Source organism: Phoca vitulina, unplaced genomic scaffold (genome assembly GCF_004348235.1).
Source record: "Phoca vitulina isolate PV1807 unplaced genomic scaffold, GSC_HSeal_1.0 scaffold79, whole genome shotgun sequence".
Classification (NCBI taxonomy): domain Eukaryota; kingdom Metazoa; phylum Chordata; class Mammalia; order Carnivora; family Phocidae; genus Phoca; species Phoca vitulina.
In genome coordinates this window covers 309,121-332,826 of record NW_022589782.1, presented here as the reverse complement: position 1 = coordinate 332,826, position 23,706 = coordinate 309,121, and the positions used below count along the sequence as shown (strand labels likewise).

The 23,706-nt window shown below is 62.0% G+C and overlaps 1 protein-coding gene across 3 annotated transcripts in view; it reads left to right on the top strand.

The window, feature by feature from the left end:
- The first annotated feature begins 7,891 nt into the window (after nt 1-7,891).
- The window catches only part of PDGFA (platelet derived growth factor subunit A), a 31,197-nt gene continuing 15,382 nt past the window's right edge, over nt 7,892-23,706 (top strand). The window contains exons 1-4 of one of the 3 annotated variants that reach the window (XM_032394179.1): nt 7,892-7,943; nt 10,255-10,807; nt 20,288-20,417; nt 21,893-21,989. In XM_032394179.1, the coding sequence (XP_032250070.1) occupies nt 20,355-20,417; nt 21,893-21,989 (160 nt within the window). In that variant the 5' untranslated portion in view covers nt 7,892-7,943; nt 10,255-10,807; nt 20,288-20,354. Of the gene's footprint in view, nt 7,944-10,254; nt 10,808-18,409; nt 18,889-20,083; nt 20,418-21,892; nt 21,990-23,706 lie in introns of those variants that run through there. The other 2 variants (XM_032394180.1, XM_032394181.1) reach the window with 2 other exon arrangements.

Sequence of the window (23,706 nt, the reverse complement as noted above, 5' to 3'; positions counted from 1 at the left end):
CCCTGTAGAGAAGCTTATTTTAATGATATATTTTATTAGGGGCACCTGGGGGCTCAGTCGCTTAATCGTCCAGCTCTAGATCTCAGCTCGGGTCTTCGTCTCAGGGTCGTGGGTTCCAGCCCCACCCCCGGGCTCCACACTGGGCTTGGAGCCTACTTAAAAATAATAATATCAATAGTATATTTTGTTTAACTCAGTATATCGCAAACGTTGTCATTTGCCCTTTGAGCGTATTATCAGTGCAGAAGACAGCGGATAAGAGACCCTGTTCTCTGGGAATCGCGTCTTTGGCGTTGGTGCACACACTCCTGCACCACTTGTCTGCGGACACGTTTCCTGCGCCCGACGACGGCTACATGTCGCTGGTGGCTGCCCCTCTGGACAGCGCAGCTCCGCATGACGGCTGCCACGCTCGCGGACCACGGGTTTTTGCAGACCTGGGGGCAGCCTCCTCCTGTGTCCTCGGATCCGATCTGCGTGAGCATGGATTCTCCTGAGCCGGTGAGAACAAAGCAAACGTGGGAATCAGCTGTTTGTGTGCGGCCTTCATCCGCAGCCCTGGACATGCTCTGTCTTTGTCAGAGAGGCCTCAGCGTCCTCCTCAATTGCTTCTGTTAAAGTTACACATGAACCCGTAGGGGACGTATGTGTAAATAAGTTATCCTTCTAAATCCATTAGAGATCTGCCAACATTCTTCCCTCCAGCACCCTGTGGCTTAGCACGTGAAGGTCCTGGTTTGAGGCCAGAGCGTCCCGGAGGAAAGGGGGCCCAGGCGCCCGACACCGGTGGGAACCTGGCGTGTTGGGCCGGGCTTGGGAGGCACAGCGAGAAGGACTAGGGGGGAGACTCCAGGCAGAGCGGAGGTGGGTGTCGAGCGACCCACCTGAGGGAGTCAGAACTGGGATTGGGGTCTGGAGCCTCTCTGTTACCTCTCGCCATGTAACAAATTCCTCAAATTCAGCAGCCCCAACCATCACGCGCCTACCCCGTGGGCATGTCTGCGTGCAGGGCAGGCGTGGGGAGCAGCTTAGCTGGGCGGTTCTGGCCTGGGTCCCTTGCAGGGCGGAGACCAGGGGGCTGGGTCTGCGTGCCCTGGGGCCGCCTCCCAGGGCCGTCCCACCGTGGGCAGGAGGCCTCGGTTCTGACACGGGACGGCTCCCGGGGCCGCCTCGACTTCCCCACCACGTGGCGACATGGCGTCTGGCTTCCCCCAGTGAGTGGCCCAAGGGGGCAGTGCTTCTTAGGACCTCATCCTGGAAGTCACTTTGAACCACGGCTGTTCATTGGAAACGGTCACACTTGCAGGGAAGCAGGATGTCACAGAACCTGTGGGTGGCCCCGAGGTCAGGGCTCTCCCCGATGGGTCACCCTGGCCGCTGCCAGGGCTGTTGGTGGCCAGATGCCACATGAGAAGTGAACCCTGAGCCATGCCAGGGGCCCTGGGCACCTCCAACACCGTGGGACGGTGGGTGTCCAGACCACCACAGGCGGAGAGGCCACGTTGCACTCTGAGGTCCTGTTTTATAGATGAGAAGCTGGAGGCTGGAGACAGTGGTCCCTGCCCACCAGCCCTCCCCTACCCCTGTCTGCAAGGCTGGGCCTGGCCGGCCATGCCGCCCAGCATCCTCCCACCGTCCTCAGAGACTGTGTCCCGGCGTGGGTGTGGGGCCACACGGAGCCACAGAAGGAAGGCAGATGCGTTGAGCCCCCAAGTCTGGCATTTTGTTACAGCGGCTGGAGGCAGCTCATACAGAGACCTAGCTGGGATTGGAGCGGAGCTCTGTGTCCATCTTGGAGGCTGGGGTCCACCACCAGCCGTGCTGCTTCGAACTCAGGCCCCCTCCCAGGAAGTCCCGGGCCTCGGAGGGTGGGCTCTGGTCCCTGCTGCCCACTGTGGGGCCCGTGGGCCAGAGTAGCATCTTCCCCAGCTGGGCCCTGGGCCTGTTCCCTCTGGCGCCAGGCGGGCACAGACCCGGTCTTGTAGGGCTTGTGAAAGCGTACTTTTGTGTGCCTGAGACAACAAGCCGGGCGATTGTTCCTGCCCCTCACGGCCCCCAGGGCGGTGCCAGGGGCGCAGTACGGAATAACTGTCGGGAAGGGGTCCGTGCTGGAGGGGCTTGTGGATTGTGGCCGCGTAGACTGGGCCACGCACCCCCGACCCCCAGCCGCCTCTGTCCCTGGTGGCCCCGTGCCTCTCGGCTGCCCTGGGGGCTGACGTGGACACCACAGTCCTGAGGCGGCTTCCGGAAGGGGTCAGGGTGTGGCCGGGCAGGCCTGCAGGGTGAACCCCGTGAGCGCAGGTCCCCGGGGCTTCGCAGGGCTGGGCACTCAGTTGGCTCCGATAAACATTTGAATAAATACATAAAAGCAAACTTCTGGTTAAAGGAGGGAAATGTTGGGAAATTCAGCCTCTGGCTTCCACAAGTCGAAAAAAAGGGAAACTTTGACCAAGGTCTCACACCTTCTACAAAAACGAGCTCAGAACAGCTCACAGCTTACACATAAACACAGAAGTATAAAACTTAGCACAAACAGGAGCTCCTCGATCTCGAGCCGGCTAGGAAATTGCTCTGAGACTAGATGCCCAACGCAGTCTGTAAAAGGGAAATTGGATTACTTGGAATTCCTGAAAATTAAAACCATTTGTCCTGCAACAGCCTCTGAAAAGTCAAGCCGCAGACAAGAAGAGGTTTTCAAACCACATGTCCCACGAAGGGGAGAGCTCTGGACACTCAGCTAGGGCATGAGCAGGCGTCACACCCCACGCAGGTGGCAAATACGGGCACAGAAAGACGTTCAGGTGGTTAGGGGCCATGAACTGCCAAGGAGACCGCAGGGACCGCACCCCACACCTGTCAGGGCGGCTGCAGGGAAAAGTAGTGAGAACCCCAGGGCCGCAGCATCACCCACTCACGAGTGCTCGCGCACTCGCGCTCTCTCTAATAAATAAACCTTTAGAAACACTAATAAAAACCCGAACCTAACGTGCAACTACCATATGACCCAGCTACTGCGCCCTTGGGCACTTGCCCCAGAAAAACGCAGCACCGCACGGGAAGGCTTGCGGTAGCCTTATTCACACGGCCCCAGGCTGGAAGCAACCCAGACGTCCTTCAGCGGGCTGTCCACGAGCTGCCACGGGATGCGGCTTGGCCACGGAGAGGAGCCATCCAGCAATACGGCAGCAGCCCCGGTGCGTCTCCAGAGAGTCGCGCTGAGCAGAAGAGCCGGCACAAGGGTCACGGGCTCTGTGGTTCCACGTGCCACGTGCATGCCCTCCTTGAAATGACAACACGTGGAAGGGGAGCTGGACTTCGGTGGGGTGCGGGGAGGGAGCGGCTTGCACACAGCGCCCCTCGCACTGATGGGGTAACCCACACGTTGGCTGAATCCACATGAAGATCCTGCTCGTGGCACCGCATGCGAGTTTTGCAGGACATGGCGCTGGAGGACACTGGGTGACGGGCAGCCCAGGTCCCTGTGTTCTGATTCCAAGGGAGAGAGGCTGGGTGTCTCAGGGGCAGTGGGGAGAAGGCCAGAGGCAGGTGAGGCAGGTGGCACCGGGGATGGGAGCAGACGTTCCTCCACACCCTGCGGAGTGGGGAGCCCAGGAGCCAGGAGTCTGGTGTACTTCAGAGAAGGTCCTCGGGCCTGACTGGGGAGGAGAGCAGGGAGGACAGCACAGCGGGGGAGGCCTCGGCCAGGGCAGGAGCAGAGGAGCCGCTGCAGTGGGGTCAGCAAGCCGAGTCTTCACACCTCACACGGAGGCCCCTTTCCCCACATCCCAGAGTCCCCCAGAGCCATTCTGCCGCTTGCTGTGTGGCCTTGAGCAAGTCCCTGGACATCTCTGGGCCTTACCCTCCCCACTCTAAAACAGCCCAGGATCACCCCCCCCCCCCCAACTATACCTGGAATGGAACACAGTGGTCCAGAATCCCTTCCCTGACCTGCGGAGGGCTCACAGGGGGCTGGGTGCTCGGGGCCCCAGAGTTAGAGGCCTGCCTTGCCGTGGACACCCGGGCTTATTCATTAGTTCATTCATTCCGTCAGCCCTTTTCCGGTTACCGTGCCCCTTTGACACTGTTCCTGGCCATGGAGGTGGCTTGGCTCCCCCAGAGAGATCCTTTCTGGCCGGCCGGCCTGGGCATTCAGAGGATGGACCAGCACTGGGCCCAGCAGCCCCTCTTGCTGCACTCGAGTCCCGGTGCGGTGGCTTTTCTGCGTGGTGCCCTGGGTTCCCTGTCTCGCGCTGCCTGACGTGGGTCTTGTGAGCGTGAGCCTCTGAGCCTCAGCTTTCCCGTTCGTAAATTTTGGGTAGTGACCCCCGCAGCTCTGCGTGGAACGAGACCCTAACTGGCAGGAAGAAGCTCGCAGACCCTGGCCTCTCCACGCACCCTGCTGGGGAGACACCCGTGGCTGCCGACCGCCCCAGCCTCCCCTCGCCCGGCTCAGGGGCTGAATCAGACGGGCAGTGACTCACTTTGAGGTCTGGCACTTCCCTCGCAGGCCCACAGTTGCCAGGCTGAGCCCAGGGGAGGCTGACTCCTTGTCTGGGAGGTCCTCGCCCTCAGCGGCAGCCTCTCCGTCTGGGCTGACTTGGGGGTCCTGCAGTTCAAAGGCTCCTGTGGCGGCTGCAGGCCGTGGGGGCTCTGGTTCCTGAGACTCAGATCCAGACGGGGTCCCTGGGGTCTGCCCTGGCCTCGCCAGAATGCGGCTCAACCCCACCCCCTTCCAGGAAGCCATGGACAGCGCTGACCTCGCTCTCCCCTCTTGGACTGCTCTTGCCTTCTGGGATGTGACCAAATTAGGAAGTTGGTGACTCAGTTCTCTGCCCCAGCCTCACCTCCAGTTGGGCAGAGCATCCCATCTCTTGTGGGGGTCAGCTAGTCTGCTTCTAACTTAAGCTCTGAGGGCAGGGAAACCTTCAATTAGTCTCTCAATCTAGGCCCAGAAACCTAAGACCGTGGCATGCTCAGGGAGCCCCCAAGGCCCTCAGGACCCTTCTGTGGGAGTGGCTTCACAAAGGACGGTCCCGCGTCGATTTTAAAATCCACGTGCAGAACTTTTCCTCGGCCACATGGAAGGTCATTGGATTTTCCACTGCCCCCAGTGGTGGGGGGTCTGCTCTAGCTTGCATAGAGCCCTGGGTCATTCCACCAGAGACCTCCCTTTCAGCCTCCCCGGTCCACCGTTCCTTTTACTTTCACAGCTGGAGAAATCAGGCTGGTGTGTTTCAGGAATGTGCTGGGCAATGAACCCGGCAGTCCCTGACCTACCACACCGTGACGGTTCCGGGTCGGCATACGTTGCGCTTGCCAATGCGTAGAACCCTTAGGGTGCCGTCTAATCTGCCCTGAGTCCCGCTGCTGTTTGCAGCAAGGACCCTCTTCTAAGGGCCTCGACTGTCTCGTCTACGAAGTGAGTGCGGTTCGATGTGCCCGTGACGCGGGGGCTGCTGCGGAGGGGACACGCGGATTCGGGGCTCCTGGAGCAGAAGCTGTCTAACCAGGGCGCACACATCTGAGGCAAAACGTGTGGGTCCCAGATCCTGTGTGTTCAGGACCGCGGGCTCAGACGGGGCCGGCCTCTGGGCTGCAGGGTGACCCCGTAGCGGCACCGGGCCTGGAATGCTGGGCAGCTGCATGGCTCCCCCCGCACGCGGAGCCCCCGTCGCCCAGGGGCCGGCCCCCGAGCATGCCCAGCTGCTGCTCGGGAGCCCAGCTTTGTGGAGGTGACAGACGTGTCCCCGGTACCCACCACACCCCCTGGGTGTGGTTTGCGGTCACCGTGTAGCGTCCCTCTGAAGTCTCGCGACATAAACAGCCACCACGATTCTGTAGATTCGAACGTGGGATGGGGCCCTGTGTGTGTGACTTGTCTCTGCTCCCCGATGTGGGCGTCCTGGGAACCAAGGACCTGGGGGGATAGCAGCGGGGGTGTTCTCCTGCCTTGTCCTGGATGCTCTGCTGGGTCCGGACGCCCCTCCGGTGGCATGGGCCTCTGCACAGCCAGGCAGCCTCAGCAGCCAGCCTCCCTACGTGGGCACTGGAGGCCCCGGGAGCGACTCTGCTGGCCACCCAGGGTGGGCCGCCCGACCAGAGGTTTCCTTAGGACCCAGGCCCTGTGTCTCTCCTGGTTCTTGGGAGGGGGCCCTCCTGCAGTCTCGGGTGGCCGGCTCATCAGTCTGCACCAGGCTGTGTGTCTCCCTACACAAGGGCCCTCTTGGTCTGGTCCACAGCTGTCTGCCCACTCCTCCAGCCCCCCCCCCACGTTTGTTGAATGAATGCATGATCAACTAAACCCACACAAAAGGCCTTGTAGGGAGTGCTTGGGTCAGAATGAACTGAACCGCTGAATCAAGGACTCTCAGGAACCTTAGATAGGGCAGGGAGGCTGAGCCAGAGACAGAGGGGACTTTGCCAGGCCCCAGTAGATGCTGGAGCCAGGGCTGGAACCCCCCACCTCTGGGCTCCAGGCCCCCACATAGCTCTTCTAAGCTACCGAGTCAGAAGAAAACGTGCGTTACTTTGCTTTTGGTTGGATCATCATTGTTTCCAAATGCACTCCCGCAAATTGTATGTGCTTCCAGAGAAAAGCGCCCTGGTCATACCTGGAGACTCCTAGGAACCCCCACACTTCGTTTTTCTATAGGCTAAATAGGTTGCCCGGAAAAACTTGACAAATTTAGACAATTCCAGTGTGAACTCTCCAAATTAGCTAGTGTCTGTGGTGTGTTGTGTGGGGGAGTGAGGGTGGCCAGGGACAATCTCAGCGATCCCTGGCCTGGGGGAGGGGGCAGGGGTGGACTCCGGGGTGCTCCCGGCCTGAGACTGGGGCCGCACTCTGGGGACTGGGTTTTGGATGCTTTAGGGCCATGAGGCCTTGGTCCCAGGGGCCAGAATACTGGCCTGAGGGCCAGTTGAGAGGTGGGGCTGGGGGGCAGTGGAGCCTCGCCCAATCTAGGCTGCCCCCCAGCCCTCCATGCCCGGCACCCCCACACATTCTAGGCCAGGGCTGGCTGCCTCTGGGCTCCCTCTCCACCTCCATGGCCACCCCCGGTCCGGGCCCCTGGTCGTCCGTCACCAGCCTCCTGCAGCGCCCCGCTTACCTTCTTACAGTCCAGTCCCAGACGGACCCCGGGGAGCCTGCAGACAGAGACGAGCACGGACCAGCCCTTCCCACTGCACCCCTTCCTTTCCTGGTATTCCCATCCCCAGATCCGGGCAGCCCTGATCCTCACCCTCCCTGCATCCATACCCCCTTCTCAGTGCTTGTCCCCGAACTTCCCCTGCACCCCACCTCCGATCCCGGAGGCCCTGTCTGCCCTATTTCCCGCTCTGCCCAGGCCTGGCACCCAGTGGCCGGTCCCTAGATATCTGAGGCAGGGGGAGTCTCAGGCTTCGGGGTGGGGCCCAAGTCCAGACCACCAACCGGCTGGGGTGGGGGGTTTCAGCTTCTGTGGGCCTGGAGGCACCCAGCCTCACCCTCCCTCCTGGGCTTCGTGGGGACCCAGTGGGAGTGCGGGAACCTTCCAGAATGGAATGCCGCCCGCCTGTGGGTGTTGAAGCCTTCCTGTGCAGCTCCCTGGGTCGGCAGGTGAACTGAGGAAGGTAAGGACGTGACAAAGGAGGGGGGTTGCCTTGGGAAGCTGGCAGGCAGGGCAGGGATTCTGTCCTCTCAACGCCTGTGGGGCCACGGCCAGGGAAAGGGAGCCCATGGATGATGGGCCAAGCTACAGGCTCAGAGGGGCCGAGACGGTGTAAGGATGCGCAGAACCACTGGACGCTGCCCTGGCAGAGTCCGCAAACTGGCAGCACAGAGAGACGCAAGGTGCTTGTGGTCCTCCAGGTGCCCCATCCTCCAGGGAGGCCACCAGGAAAGCATGAGGCCCTTGTTCAGCCGCTTCCAGAAGCCAGAGCCCTGTGAAGAGCAAGCACTTGAGGTGCGGAGGAGATGGGGTGGGAGGTTCTGGGTTCAGCCTGACATCCGTTGGGGCCGGCTGAGAGGGATGCCGAGAGCCTGCACTTCCCCATCTGGCCAGCCAGCTTGGGGGCGGGTCCCTGAGGAAAGCCCTCCCCTGGCTGGGAAGGCACCTCCTCCTTCCTGCCCTGGCCTCCTGGGTGGCGGGGAGTCCTGGGGAGTCCCTGACCCATCCTCCATCCTCGGGCGGCCGGAACCTCGCGCCTGGGTCAGGAAGGGATGGGTTGGCACTGGGGGGACAGGACAGGGAGGAGGAGGATGGGGACAGCAAAGGAGGGGGAGGGGTGGCGGAAGAATTGAACGTGCATTCCAGACTGATGAGTCAGCGCTGCCGCCGGCGGGGAGGGGAGCTGGCTGAGCTGCCCGCCCTCTCGGGAAGGTCCCTGGGATCCGCTCCCTTGGGAGGGAGATAAGATGGGTGGGGCCCAGCGGGAAGGAAAATTCCTGGCCTGGGGAGCCCAGCTGCTGGCTGCCATCCTTCCAGACTTGGCTCAGGTGCTACCACCTCCCTGAAGCCTTCTCAGATTCCTTTTCTGTCCTCTGGACCAAGGGGCGCCCTTGGGGAGCCTGGCTTCGTTCAGCCTCCCGTCAGACATGGGCTAGTCCAGGAACCCTGGGGCAGGGTTCAGGTGGGCCAGGGGAATGGTGGGAGCTGGATGGGTGTTTTGGGGGACCCTTCAGGAAAACGAGAAGCCGTGCCGCCAGGCATGTGCACCACCAGAAGAGGTGCATACCTTTTGCTAGACAAGGCCCTGCGCTGGCCTGCCTGGCTGGGCCTGGGTCACTGCTTCCTGCTGAGTCTGGAGAGGCAGGGGCCCATTCTTGGAGGTGCCCAGTGCCAAGCCTCCACCACGTGCCGGTGCTTCCCTGTGTGAGCTCACTTAATCCTGAAACCACCCTTAAGTCGGGGTAGCTGCTGCTGGGCTTCACGCCCTTGGGTTCTCCCCACCCAGGTGGAGTTGGCAGTCTGTTACCAGGAGGATACTGTGGAAGTGGTGGAGGACAGGGCCTTGAGGATGCCTTAGTCTGGGAGTCACCTGCTCTGGGGAAGCCGGGCACCAGGTCGTGAGGCCGCACAAGCAGCCTGAGCAGGGAAACGGCACCTAGAACCGCCCAGCCGGCCTTTGGACATGGTGAGGTACACGCTCTTTGTGGTGGATTAACCTCCCAGTTTGGGAGTGGTTTGTTATGATTCCTCAGAAGCCGAGGCCCGGGTGGCTCCATGACTTCCCTGTGGAACATGCTAGAAGGAGACAGCGCAGATTTGGACCTGGGTTTCCTGGGTGCTGAGCTGCCCTCACCCGGACCCCACAGCCGCTTGAGTTCTGGGGTCCTTGATACACACTGAGGGACACCTGGAGGGCCTCTCGGCCTGGCCACACAGGCCGCTTAGACAGGCAAGAGCCAGGTGGTGGTCCCAACTCCCGGATCTCGCGGGAAAGTGCTGGGCAGGCCCTGGGTCCCGGCCTGGGTGAGACCCCGAGTGGCTGCTTCCTGCACACATCAGCTTTGCGGGCGGGAGCCTGGACAGGGAGGAAAGGATTATTTATAACCTGTTATCTGCCGGGACAACGCTCTGTAATTCAGGGGAGGGCCCAGACTTGACGATGGGGGTGCCGGCAGGAGCCGTGGACGCCAGCATCGGGGGCCGTTGAGTGCATTCACGCCAGAGCCCGCCCGCACACTTAATCTCCCCCAAAAAGATCTGGTGGCTTTCCCTGTCCCTGGAGCAGAGAAGGACGGGCTGATCGGTCTGAGGGGCTCACTCTAGCTGCAGAGTTGAGATGGACTGGCAGTGGGGGTGTGGCGCTCAGGACGATGGGACAGTTTTCCTGGGGGAAGGTGGGGGCTAGGGCCAGGAGGCGACATTGGGTGGGCACTGGTCAGGTTTCCGAGACATTTTGAGGGCTGAGTCACCCATGTTTCCTGGCACATGGGACGTCTGCTCAGAGGGCTTTAGGGTTGACTCCCAGGCTATGGTCTGAGCAGCCAGGAGGACAGGGTCCCCAGGGTCAGAGCTTGCAGTAGGTCTGGGGGTCTGCCTTGGTCGTGTTAAGGTTGGCTTTTCTGTTGGACAGCCAGGCAGAGGTGCTGAGTGGAGTCTGGGGCTCAAGAGGGATTTCTGGGTTTGAGGTCTTGACAATGGGGGCAGTGGAGAAAGGGACACAGGAATGGCATCCCACCATTTCTGGCCAAGGAGAGCATTCAGAGAAGGAGCTACCTCAGTCTTCAGAGAAACCAGGGGCACAACATTTTCGCTCTTTCTTGCTCAGTGTGAACGAGGAAGCCCAGGCTGCTTTTGGCAGCCGTCTTGTCACCATGAGGAGATCTGCTGAAGGAAGATGTCAAGGGGAGAAGACCATTAACACACAGAGCTGGATCCTTGATCAGATCTCTCCTGAAGCATGACCTCTGCGCTTCCCAGTAAGATCTCTCACTGTATAAGCCAGGTAGTGTTGAGTTTCCTTCCCTGGAGCTGAAAGCGTCCAGCCAAGGACCATCAACAGGCAGGTAAGCCCCTTGTTTCTATGTTTGCCATCCAACTCCACCTTCTGGTAGGTCAGCTCCACGAGGGCAGGGGTGGTGTTACCCATGTCGAGGTCTCTGGAGAGACACATTGTTCCTATGAGGTGCATGATAAATGTCTGTTGTTGAATGAATGCGTCTTAGTGTGTTGTCAAAGCAGGACCCAGAAATAATCCCCCGTGTATACCCAAGTTGGGTTTCAGGGCCTGGTGGTTTTATTTTGGATTCTCTGGATGCAGGGCTCCCTGATATCGTAGCTGGACACGGAGGTTTGAAGGGCTGAGCTCAGCACTGTCCCAGGTAAATGAGGGCTGGTGGCGTGGGGCCCAGAGGGACCCCGAGGGGTGGCCCCGTGATGAGCCTTGGGCAGCCTGGCCGCACCCAGGGCTCCTATGGCCCGGGCGGAGGGGCTCTGAGCTGCAGGTGCAGTCACTCTGTACTGAGCGCCTGCTGCATGCCAGGCAGTGTGTACGCACACATCACCGCATGCAGTGCTCTCCAGACCCCGGCAATGAATCAGGGCAGCATTTCGGCTGCACTCTGGCTCCGTGCTGAGCACTTCCCAGGCGTGTGTGAGGCCACAGGGGCTCAGAGAGGTGAAGCCACTCGCCACAGGTTGCACAGCCAGCCGGTGGTGGGGCCATCCTCAGATGCGGGCTGCGTCCCCCTGGGCCTTGGGCCTGGGCTCTTTCCTGCCCCTCTGACACCCCCCCAGGCAGGCGCGTAGTAGGAGCTCAGGGAGCTGGAGGACCCATATGCTGCTCAGCAGAGGGAAGCTTGGGCTACAGCGGCTGCCAGCCCCCCCCATCTCCTGAGGGTCACAGCAGGACAAGGATAAGATTATCTGACGTACTTTGCTCTCTCCTGTCGAGAAAAACAGCCACAGATGAAAATAGCTTCTCCAGCAGTCACAGACAGGGAGGGGCTGTCAGGCCCCCCTCTGCTGGGCCCACAGCCCTCGTCCCCAGGGAGGAAGGACACTGCCAGGGTAACTCGGAGCAGAGGTGTGCGCCCGGAGCTCCAGTGCCCCCTCCCGGATGCCCCACCTGGCCGGGGTCAGTTGCCAGGCCAGGCCAGAGCAGCCGACCCAGGCAGGCCTGGGGCAGGGTGAGGGGGGACGCCGGGACCTTGGGCACAGCGAGGCCCATTGGAGCATTGTGTCCCCGACCGGCCGGTGAGATGGAGCCTGGCAGCTCTGAGAGCCGCCCTCCCCTGGAGTGTGGACGGGGCGTGGGGGGGGGGGGGCAGCACTGCCCGCCTCCCTGGAGGAGCAAGAGGACGGTCACCCGGGCCCGAGGCCCCTGCCCACTTTGGATGCCCGGGTGTCTCCTCTACAACAGAGGTGTAGACGGAATTGCTCAGACAAGTCATTTTCACCCATCACAGACCACCTGGATGTTGGGTGGAAGGTAGCCAGACCCGCGGCCCCACACTCTGACCCCGCCGTGGACGGTGGCCCATCTCTGTCCGTTTGCGCACCACGGGAAACTGTCTTCGCCGCTGCCGCCGCCCCCCCGGGAATGGACGCCGTTTCCAACCAGAGGGCCAGGAAAACAAGGCCTGCTCCCACCTGGGATTTTAGGGTGTTTCCAGTGTTTGTGGTCAGTCGTGCCCCCCGGAGCCCGCACGCGGCCGCTCTGTCGTCAGGCCATTTCCTTAGGCCAGGTGCCCAGACAAGAGCCTGCAGGGTCGGGTCACAGCCACGTCCACGGCTCTGGGTGCCAAGTGGCTGTCAGCAGTGCGCAGCCCCCCTCCTGCTCAGCGCTGCCCCACCCCCACCGGACACGTCCCTGGCAGCGCAGCCAAGTGCCCTCCGAGCGTGGGCTCGTCCGCGTTGTCATCCCTCCTGTCTGCGTCAGTCCGTGGTTTTCCGAGGAGAGAACCGGGGGCAGAGACCCAGCAGATAAATGTCTTTTAAATTTTGGCTAATATACTTGTTCTACGCAGATAGAAAGTACACAGGGGAGCCAGGAACACAATCGGAACCCACAATGGAGGGATTCCGTTGGTTCAGGTCTTTAAATTTTTACTCTGTGTTTTAAATTTCTATCCTGTCAAATTGGATTTTTTTTTTAAACTTAAAAAGTGTGAGATGTAACACTTCTGCTGGTCTTTGATTTGTGATTTGGTTTGTCTTCTGGAGCTGTGAAAGTTCTCTGCCTTCTAGAAGTTTGGTAAACTATGGGAAAATTAGAGACTGGGAATTGGCATTTTTTTCATGATTTTATATTTTGAAAACTTTCAGCCTTACAGAGAAGTCATAAGAATTGTACAATGAACAGCTGTGACCCCTTCCCCTCGGTTGCCCAGGCTCCCGAGTCCCTGTCTGCGCACACTCCCCCATCTGCTGTACTCCGTCCTCTGTCCATCATCAATCTATCGATCAGCCCATCTACCTGTCATCTGCCTGTCTGTCATCCACATTCCCCAACCCCCACCCCAACCACTGAAAATAAGCTGCAGACCTCACGCCATTTCACGCAGGTACCCCGGCATCTCCGGAGGAGCCGGGAGTCCACCTGCGCCCCCATGGCAGCATCACCAGGATCTGCCCTGGGCGTCGTGGTTTGGGTGGAGACGCTTCCGTCCGTCCGCTGTCCCCGGAACAGCCCCCTCTGATTCTGATGCTTCTCTGTGACAGTGGTGTTCGGAAGGTCAGAGCAGGTGTCTGTGGAACGCCCCTGTGCCGATGTGTCCCCTTGCTTCCTCGAGGCTGATCAAGACAAGACACGTTGGCAAGAGCGCGACAGGTGGCAGTGGGAGCTTCTCCTGGCACCAAGACCCACACGCTCCACGCTCCTTCCTGAACCTTTCTTTAAGCATTTCTTGACTTGAAGTGGATTTAGTGTTGGGGGTAAAGTGAGGGTTTAAATCAGGTCGCTTTTCTAAACTCTTACTGAAGAAACAGGCTCGTGGTTCCGATCCGTTTGTTACGCGAGAACCACGCTGTTCTGATTATTGTGGCTCTAGGACGCGTTTACTTCTTCCTCATACGAACCCACGCTCTTCTGCCTTCTATAAGTCTCTGTGCTTCCTGCGCACACCTTCAGCCCCTCGGCCCTGGCCGCTATAGGCCACCTTGTAGCTCCCCTCTCCCCTGGTGAGTGAGGCCCCCACCCCCGAGTTGACCCCACGGCTCTGGTCTGATTTGTGCTTCCATGGAGGGAGGTGTGAGCCCTTCGGACATAGGGAGGCTCTTCCATCTGGCAGCCCCATGTCTCTGGAGGGCATGACCTCACTGTCTTCTCTGAGGGAGGAGTGGTAGGCCTGCCCGCATGTCCCCACGTGCACAGGGCCCAGCCCCACACTCCGACCTCTGTCTGGGCCAGCTGAGTCCCGTCTTTGTCTGATGGCCAAGGGGCACTGCCGGCCCTTCCCACCCCATCCGCGGTCATGGACCCGAGAGGGACCCGGGGTAAGAGGTGTGGGGGTGGCTCTGGGTTCAAACTGGGTGACCAGTCCCATCCTTGGAATTCACACCCACCACACAGGAACTTGGCCATGAGTCCTGAAGACCCTAGGAGGCAGGGGAGGGGAACAGGGGACTGCAGCTAAGCTTCCCATCTATGCTGCCACAGTTTGGGTTCCCTGCCCCAGCCCTTCGATGCCTTCCATGCCCCTAGAATAAAATCCAGATGCCTTACTTTGGTCTCAAGGTGTGTGTGACCTGCCCCACTGCCTAGCTCTCCCAGCTCACCTTCACCCACCACCCCCTGCCCCTTGTTGTTCCTTGAACAAGCCAAGCCAGTTCCTGCCTCAGGGCCTTTGTACATGCCGTGGCTGTCTTTGCCTAGAATGCTGGCTCTAGACTCTCTAGCTGGCTAGCTGGCTCCCTCTCAAATAGGCCTCACTGACCACCCCCAAAATACGTTACTTGAAATAGTATATGCATATCTGTTACTTGCTTATTGAGAGACACTGAGCTCCAGGAGAGCTTTGTTTCAGCTTTGTGTCCCTAGTGCCCCACGTAGTGCCTGGCACACGAGTATCTTGCTGAATGTGTGGGCGAGCATTCTCTAAAGCAACCCTCTGAGCTGGCCGTTACCCGGAGGAGGAAGTTGGGCCTCCAAGATGCCACACAGTTTGCTCAAGGCCACAGAGCTGGTGAGGCTGGTGGGGTGTAACTGAGCCCTGGCTCCACCCCTGGTCTCAGGGTCGCTGAGATTCCAGAGCTCTGCTGGCTTCTGGGCTGGGGGAGGCCCGCCCCCACACACCTGGTTGGCTCTATAGGGCAGGTAGGAACTCCGTGTGTCTACACTGGCTTCACGCAATAGAAATACCCTCTTAGCCACACAGGACATTTCAAATGTTCTAGGACCTGTGTTAAACAAAGGGAAAACAGGTGAAATTAATCATAGTACTGTAGTTTGTTTAACTCAGTACCTCAAAAATGCTATCATTTCAACACGTAATTAACGTAAAAATTAGTAATGAGAAATTTCGCACTCTACTTTCACACGAAGCCCTCTCGGCCGCGTGTGCCCTATGCCTACGGCCGGTCACCGTGCTCGTTCACACGTTTCACACGCCCCGCGGCCACAGCCTTCAAGCCACCAAGTGTCCCTTAGCCTAGGTCTTCCCGCACAAAATAGTCACAAGATGATTGTGGGTGCATAGCTGTCTTGCACTCTGTTTCTGTTTGTGTATTTAAAAAGGAAAATAAAAACATTTAATAGGGAGTAAAAAACAACACTGAGAATGTGTTCCCAGCCTGTTGCCAGGTTTCTCACCCCTTCTGGGGAGCCTGAACTGGAAAGGCCCTATCCCTAGCCACTGGGGCCTGGGGCGGCCTGCGGTAATACCCTAATTAACGCCCTCACGGGCACTCTTGATCTTCAAGGAGCCGTGCCCACTTGGCTGAGGCTGCTCCTGGATTAACTGCCCTGAACCAAGAAAGCCTTGCCCAGAGATAAAGGGAAATGTGGTGTTTCGTCATTACAAATTGTTCTGAAATCCGCCTGGCTCTGGGCAGTGGCCTGGGTCTGGATGCCTGGCTGACCCCCTCCCGTGCGACCCACCCTGGGCGCCACGGCCCTGCAGCCTCGCGCGCACATGTGCGTGCACGCACACAGGCTGGTTTTCCTGGGTGGGAGGGAGGCTCACTGGCTGTGGTTGGGTGGTTGGCCCCCATTTTCCAGAGAGAACTGAGACAAGGCAGTCTAAGGACAAACACTTCAACAAGGCCAAGGCCAAGGGACAGAGGGCAGCCAGGACTTGGGTGTGCCCCTCTTGCCCTGTGCACCTTGGGACTGGGGACCAAGTGGGATGGGCTCCAGTCCCAGAGCTTATGCTGCTGGGGGACCCAGCATCCCTCACACTCCTGTCTGTGAGCCTTGGGACAAATGCCACCCGAGGAATTCTGCTTCGGTGTATTAACAGGGTTTGTGCAGAGGAGTCCGTGCCGCAGAGTTGCTCCCCGGGGGCCATGCCACGTCTCGGCCCTGGTCCTGTGGGCAAATGGCCCGGCTTCCTGGCCTCTAAGTGTTCCCATCTGTAAAATGGGGAGAGGTGGGATAGATCACCACTCCTCGGTGTCTACGTGAGTGAAATGAAATCATGCAGGGCCCGAGGTGCTCAGTGGGTGTCAGTCATGACTCCCACGGGGAAATAACATCACAGCAATAAGGGAGCATCGGCTGGAGCCAGGCCCCAGGCGAGCACTGGCACATAGGCAGTGAGGTGGGTTTAGGGGGACATGCAGGCTGCACACCACACAAGGTGCTTAATAAAGGCAGATGTCCCTCCCACAGGCCCCCTACTTTGCTCTGAGGAACAGCCAAGGCCCTTCCCACTGCTGCCTGGCTTCTGGGTCATGGGCAGTGCCGGCAGGCAACCAGGGAGGGGCAGACGCCCAACCAGTCACCCCAGCTGCGTGGCGGCCCCTCTCTCTGCCTATTTGGAGCACCTGACTCACTTTAATTACGGGCCTGCAGGCACGTCAGGGCGCGCCGGAGACGCCCGAGATAGCCCGGAAGCACCGGCTCCGGGGGCGACCGGACATCCCGACCATCAGCCAGGTGCACCTTCCCACCCTGGAGATCCCCGTGGCACCCCCTCCTTCCGCAAGGGGCCCTCTGGCTGGCCTCCGGGGACTGTGCCCGGGCTTGGGGTCAGAATGGCCCAGGGGCAGTGCGCGCAGGGCGGGTCTGCCTCCCGCACACAGCTGGGCGCCGGTCGGGAATGCCCGCAGAGCCTGTAACGCTGCTCCCACGCGTTGGGCATGGCTGCCCACGCCTCCTCTGAGTCTGATGTATATTTAGCCTCATTATCAAATATTTGCAATGAACCGTGTGAACCGCCTAATAGCGGCTGGAAGTGAAACTTGATCCCAGGCAGAAAGAGCACGTGACCATGCCTGACCAGCAAGGATCAGGACAGGAGCGCTGGGCAGGTGCAGTAGCCCCCACGCGCCTGGCCTCCGGACTTACGGTCCCCTCTCTGGGGTGAGCATCTGCGGCCCACCTCCTCACCCAGCCCCTCTTTCCCAAGGACTAAAAGGATGCTTGGAACCTGAATGGGCTGGGCAGGGTGTCAGGAGGAACCAGGGCCGGGGGAGGGAGCCCATCCGCGTGGGTTCTCATCTAAGTTGGTGACCTCTTGGTCAAGTCAGTTCTCCTGTCTCCATGTCCAATTCTTGGAAACTGGGCTCCTGGGCCTAATTCTGCCGGTTTCTTCCGGGGATCAGGGGAGGGTGGGGCGCGTGGGGCTGGGGGGTCCTTGCCCAACCCCAGCTGGAGCCCGCACCGTGTCCTAAGTCCCCGCCCCCCAGAGGTGCCTGTGGTGCGGTTTGCCACCCTCCCAGAGCTGCTGTTGTCTGGTCGCTATGACGACTCGCGGAGGTTTTATTTTTAATAGCCGCCGGTGATTAGAGGGACGCCGGCGCTGCTCCTCTCCCCACCCCCCCACCCCCGCTCTCCAGTCTGGGGGTGGGATGCACCCAGGCCTCGCCCTTACTTTCCGCCCTGGACCTGGCTTGACTGCCATTGAAGACACCCGCTTCACTCCCCTGCTGGCCGCAAACTCCAGCTGGGCACCCCTGAAGTGCCGCATGGAGAAGGGGCTCAGGAGTGGAGGGGTTGGAGCCGGAAGAGCCCCGCGCCGAAATACAAGGCGGCCTTCCCTTCTTCATTCCTATACCCACTGTCGAACCCAGGCCTTTAACCCCGAAGGCGTGTCCTCAGGTTCCTCTGCCCGAGAGGAATCCGAGGCTCAAACGGAGGGGATGCAGCCCAGTCGGGATGCAGAGGCATGGCTCAGACGGGGTCCAGCCTGAGTCCTGGTGGTGCATGTTTGGCTGCCTTCCCCAAACCGGCCAGTGGTGTTCCTCTGAAGGTTCCACCTGGATGGACAAGGACTGGCCGTCATGTGCTTCTAAATGTTTCCAAGTTTTCCCTGGTTCTGCCTCCGTCCTCCTTCACCCTCCTCACCCTCAACACCTGGAGAGCGGGCTTGGTGGCGGGTGGTCGGGTGGGGCTGCCGCCTGGGGAAGGCAGGGCATTGGGAGGCTGCAGGGGTGTGAAAGCATGTGGAAGGGCGCTAGTAGACCTGGGCCCTCTGGAAAGGGCATGAGAAGTCCCGCCTCCCCCCCTCCCCAGGTATTACGGGGAAGGGGAGCGCCCCCAAAGTACCCTCCCGACTTGGCCTTTGAAATGCCGGAGCCTGCCGAGCGGAGGATGAAAGACCGCCCGCGGGGCTACGCCTTTACTGCCTTTGTCTGGCGGGAGGGCAGCCGCGGCGGGGCACGGGCCTAATCCACAGGATGGGGCCGAAGGGGGCGGAGGCCTGGGGCGGGCGGAATTCCCGGCCGGCCGCCCACCCTCCCACCGGCCAGGGAGTCTCCTAGCCTTCTGGGGCCTCGCCGTCTAGCTTTGGGGTCGCAAGGCCCGTCTTTCCTCCTAGCCCTGGTTCCAGGCTCGGCTGTCGCCTCGAGGGACCCGCCGGGGTCCGATCCCACCTGCTCCAGGCGGGCGGAATCTGCCCAGCTCGGGTGCACCTGCCCTTGCGTGGCAGGGGAGCGGTGCAGCCGGCTGAGGCCTCGGCCTCGCGCGCTGCTCCCCCGCATCGCGCTCTGTGCCGCGCCTCGGCCGGAGGTGGCGCTCTGTGCGCCCAGCGGATCCCGGCGTGGGAGGCTCAGACTCCGGGGGTTCCTCGCGAGCGGCTCCTTTCTCTTCCTTCCCTTCCGCCCCCTCGAGTTCCCGGCTCAGGCCGCAGCCCAGGCTTCCACGAGGGAGTGGGGACGCGGGGTCCCAGGGTGGGGACCAGACACATTGCAACCCCCTCCTCCGACCTGGGCGCTCTCCCATCTCGGAATGCGGGTGGAGGTTCCTCATTCAGACGCCCCAGGCATCGGATTCTGGGCGGGGGCGCGTGGCAGCCGCCAGGTGAGTGCCCCAGACGCGCCCCTAAACCCGCCCCACCTCTCACCAGAAACTCACTCCCCCTCCTTTTATGGAGACGGGGAGGCAGGAGCCCTGGATCCTAACGGTGGAAAGAGGCCCGAGCGCCGGGGCGGGGGGCCGGAGGCGGGGGCCGGTTCGCTTTTGCCCTTTTTGGCGTAGCAGCTCCGGGCGCTGCCCTCGGCCGCCGCTGGGGCCCGAGGGAGGCGAGCCGGCGACGGCGGCTCTTCTGTGGCGGCCTCCTCCCCTCCCCGTCCGGTGCCGCAGGATTGCAGCTGGCACTGGAGGGTGGGCAAGCTCGAGGGAGGGGCGCGCGGGGAGCCCCGCCGGGCGAGCGGAGCCCGGCGGCTGTGCTCGGAGCCAGGCGCGGGGCTTTGATGGATTTTACTGCCTGCGTGAGCGCCAGCGTGTGCTCACTGCGGCGGCGGCGGCGGCGGCGGCCGGGCCCTGCCCGGCCCGTGCGGCCCCCGCGCGCTTCCGAGGTGCGGGTCCGGGGCCCGGAATCCGGGGGAGGCGAGGGGGAGGGGGCGGGGGAGGGGCGCGGCGGCGGCGGCGCTATAACCCCCTCCTCGCCGGCGGCCGGCTCCACACGCGCGCCCTGCGGAGCCCGCACAACTCCGGCGAGCCGGGCCTGTCCGCGCCTCCTCCTCCTCTCCCCGGCGGCGGCTCCGGCTCGGCCCTGCGCCCGCCCTCAGGCCGGAGCGGCGAGGCCCCGGACGGGCGGCGGCTGCCAGGCGGCGCGGCCCCGGGCGCTGCCCGGCTCGGGCCGGCGGAGGGCGGAGCGCGGCGCCAGAGCCGAGGGCACGCCGCGGAGGGGCGCACGCAGGCCGCCGGGCCGCGCCGTGCTGGGCCGCGCCGTGCCCGGTCGGGCGGCGGCTGCGGGAGGAGGCCGGAGGCGAGCGCGGGGCCGGCGGTGGGCGCGCAGGGTCGCCCGCAGCCCGCAGGGAGAGCGCGAGCCCGCGGCCGGGGCCCGGCCGGGCGTCCAGACAGGTGATGGGTGGTGCGGCGGCGGCGGCTCCAGCCTCGCTCCGGGGTCCCTCTCGGGGCTGACGCCCGCAAATATGCAGAATTACCGGCCGGGTCGCTCCTAAAGCCAGCGCCGGGGAGCGAGCACGGCGGCGGCCAGCACCGGGAACGCACCAAGGAAGAGGCCCAGCCCCCGCCCCCCGCCCCTTCCGTCCCCACCCCCTACCCGGCGGCCCGGAGGCTCCCGGCGCGGCGGGCGCGGCGAGCGCGCACTCCCTGCTCCTCCTCCTCGCTGGCGCTGCCTGCCTCCCCGCACTCGCTGCTCGCGCCGGGCGCGCTCCGCCGGCTCGCTGCTCTCCGCGCCACCCTCCTCCGGGCCGCGCTCCCTGAGGGATGGTACTGAATTTCGCCGCCACAGGAGCCCGGCTGGAGCGCCCGCCCCGCGGCCTCGCCTCCCCGCCGAGCCGCCAGCGCCTCGGGACGCGATGAGGACCTGGGCTTGCCTGCTACTCCTCGGCTGCGGATACCTCGCCCATGCCCTGGCCGAGGTGGGTGCCACCCCCGCGCCCCGTCCCCTCTCCGACTCCCCCGGCGCACGCCCCCTGCAACCACCCGCGGGCCGGGGCGCCTCGGGCTCTGGGGATCTGCAGAGCGCATTTTGATTTCTGCTAGGGTGGTCGATTTTTTGATTTTTCCAACTGGGTTTTATTTTCTGCCATGCCGAAGTGTGTCTGGTGAGTTTCCAGCGTGTTGCGTCGCTCTGCCTTGGAGGGACGGAGTGGCGCGGGGTGGACGAGTGGGGAGAAACTTCGGGGGGCGCGGGCTCCTCTCCGGGGAGGGGAGCCCGGGGCGCGGCGGACAATGCAGTATCGGGGTGGGGGGAGCGCGGAAAGGGGTGTGTGTGACCTGGCGGAACCAGGGAGGGGAGAAGAGCAACGGATAAACAGGAGCGGCTGCGGCGGAAGCCCCCGGCAGGCAGGGTGGGCGGTGCGGGGCCGCAGCCCCCCCGGTCCCTGTCTCTCAGCCTGGCCCGGCCGCTGGGCCGGCGCAGTCCCGCCCGCCCAGGGCCTGCTTACAGGTGGCTGAGCGAGACGAGCCGGGGCCGGGCCAGTCGCCCGCGTCCTCCCACCGCCGGCGTCCCCCCCCCCCGCCCCCCATGTCGAATCCCGAATCCCCGGGAGCTCTGCTGTGATGAATGACTTTTCTGCAGCCCCCGTCGTGGGAACTTAGTGCTTGAGACCCCTCCCTCCCACACCCACACCCACACAGCGACCCCCGACTCCCTTTAAAAATCTGGAGGGAGTGGGGGGAGCCCGCGAGGTGGGGGTGGTCTGGGCAGGGATCGGGAGCTGCGAGAGGTGGAGATTTAACCCTCCCGTTGCCGGGCAGCCTCTCCCAGCCGCCCGCTGGATTTGGGGCGTCTTGGGCGGTGCTAGGGCCGCGGCCGGGCCGGAGCGGGTGGGGCGCGCGTGTGAACGAGTGAGTGCGCGCGCGCGCGTGTTTTTGCGACGGAGACCCTTGACCCCGCAGGTTCGGCCCGGGATTCCGCGGTGTGAAATTTAAGCCCCTGGCTAGATTAAAGTGTTAAGGCTGCCGTGACTTTCGTCGCCGATCCGTGACGCATTTCAACTTGATCTTTCTGCATGTCGATTTCACTATTAAATCAAACTCCTCGGGCCCCTCGCTGCCCCTAGACCTCCTGTAACTGACACCCGGGGCGGAGAGGCCGCGGTGCCGGGCTTTTGTTTGAAAATTTAAAGGTGGGAGGGGTTGCTTTCTGCAAAGGCGGACCTGGATGTGGGCCGAGAATTTGGGGTCGCACCCAGTCCCCCTCCCCCCCCTTTCAGCGTCTGACTCCAGGGCCCCGGGGAGGGGCCGGGCGGCCCGCGAGCTGCGAGGGCCTGGGACTCGGGGCCGGGCAACCTCGGCTGGGGGACCGGGCCGCTCTCGGGGGCGGGGGGCGCGGGGCGCGGGACGCTAGCCGGCCCGGCGGCGGGCGCTGACCGTGTGGCTCTGCTTGCAGGAAGCCGAGATCCCCCGCGAGGTGATTGAGAGGCTGGCGCACAGTCAGATCCACAGCATCCGGGACCTCCAGCGACTCCTGGAGATAGACTCCGTAGGTAAATCGCGCCCCTTCCCTCGGCGCGCGGGGCGGGTGTGCGGGGTGTGCGCCCCGCGCCGCCTCCCGCGCTCGGGCCGGGCCGGGCGCGGCGCAAGAGCGCACTGAAAGGTCAGAATCCAATCCCGGGCCATAAAAGCCCAGGCGGATGAGTCAGGAGTTTCTTTTCCAATCCCCACTTTCTCTCCCGGCGGCGGCTGCGAGCTGCTCGCTCGCCCGGGGATTGTTTTTGCATTTAAGGAAAATGCCGCGCGCGTGTCACAGAAAGTTCAGCGGCGTAGAGGGCGCCGGCGCCGGGGCCAGGTGTGGAGGCCCCGGGCCTGCCCTGTGGGGCCGGGAGGAGCGGCGGAGCGGGCCGGGGCCTGGGCGCAGAGCCCTGGCCTCACGCCCCGCGGGCAGGCGCGCGGGAGGAGCCGCCCCCGGGCCGGGGCCGCTTTGTCATCGCCGCGAGCTGGTGCCCCGCTCCTGCGGCGGCCCAGCCTTTGTGGTTGCAGGAGACCCGTGCCTTTCTCTTTTCACAGGCCAATAAAAAGGCGCATCTTGGACACATCTGGTGTCTGGGGACTATTTTGGGGCTCACCCTCGGGCCCTGGAGCCTAGGCACTTTAGAAAATAGTTTATTTGTAAACGCAGAGTTTTGAAGCTGTTTGGTATTGGTTGCGGAGTTGGAGGGGACTGGTGGGGAAAGGTCACCAGGGACCCAGGTTGTCCCTGGTGGGGTGGGAGCTGGTGGTTTTGGTGGCTGCGGTGTGGACCGGAGGGAGCCTTTTCCTAGAGGGCAGGGATTCTGGCCCACATCTTTGCAGTACCCTGCTCCAAATTAGTACTTGGTGGGGGAACACCCATGCGAGGGTTAGTTACAGAAATACATCTTATTAATGTTTGGTTAAAAAGAGGCCCAAAATGGGCTTGTCAGACAGAAGGCTGAAGGTGGTAGAGGTTGGTTGGAACAATTTTCAGTGAAGATTTCGCTCTCGCTGCAGACTACCCTCAAAGGGGGGGCAGGGGGAAGAATTAAGTAAAATCACATGGTCTAGTCATTTGGAAATTTGTACCTAATTATGGTGGTGGAGAGGCCTGAACTATTTTCATTTCATGCCAAGACCATTTGCTAGCAAGGCCGATGGTTTCTGTAGTTTCGTGACCCAGGAAATCCTTTGGCTGATCCTTATCAGGAAGGGGGTAGAATTTCACTTGGAGATCAGAGTTGGGCCAGGGGGGATTTTGGTCTGGTTCCTTGATGTGTAACCCTGGGGAGAAGGGTTTGGCTTTGGTTAGCTGAGGAAAACACTCGCCTACATTCTGCTGGTCCCTGGCGGATCTGTGAAAGTGGGGAGGCCGCCTCCCTGAGAAGATTCAGGACTTTTTTTTTTTTTTTTTTTTTGGCTTGGTGGAGCGAGGTTGGTGCAGGGCTGGGCCTCCCTGTGGGACGGCTTTGGGATGCCACCGGGAAATGGGCCATTCACTTTCTGTTGGGACCATTCTTATTCTGGTCTCTGCAGCCCCGCCCCCCCCCCCCCCCCCCCCCCCACCCATTAACACTTTTTGCATTGCAGCTTGGTGGGTTATGCTGATGGCATTCCTAACCTGGGGGCTTTTGGGCGCAGAGCCTCTTTGGGAGGGTCCAAACCGAAAAAGCAGGATGCACTAGCTAGTTCCCTGGCTGGTTTCAAATTGCCCCCTTATAAAAAGCCCTGGGTGCTCGTCCTCCTCCTGCC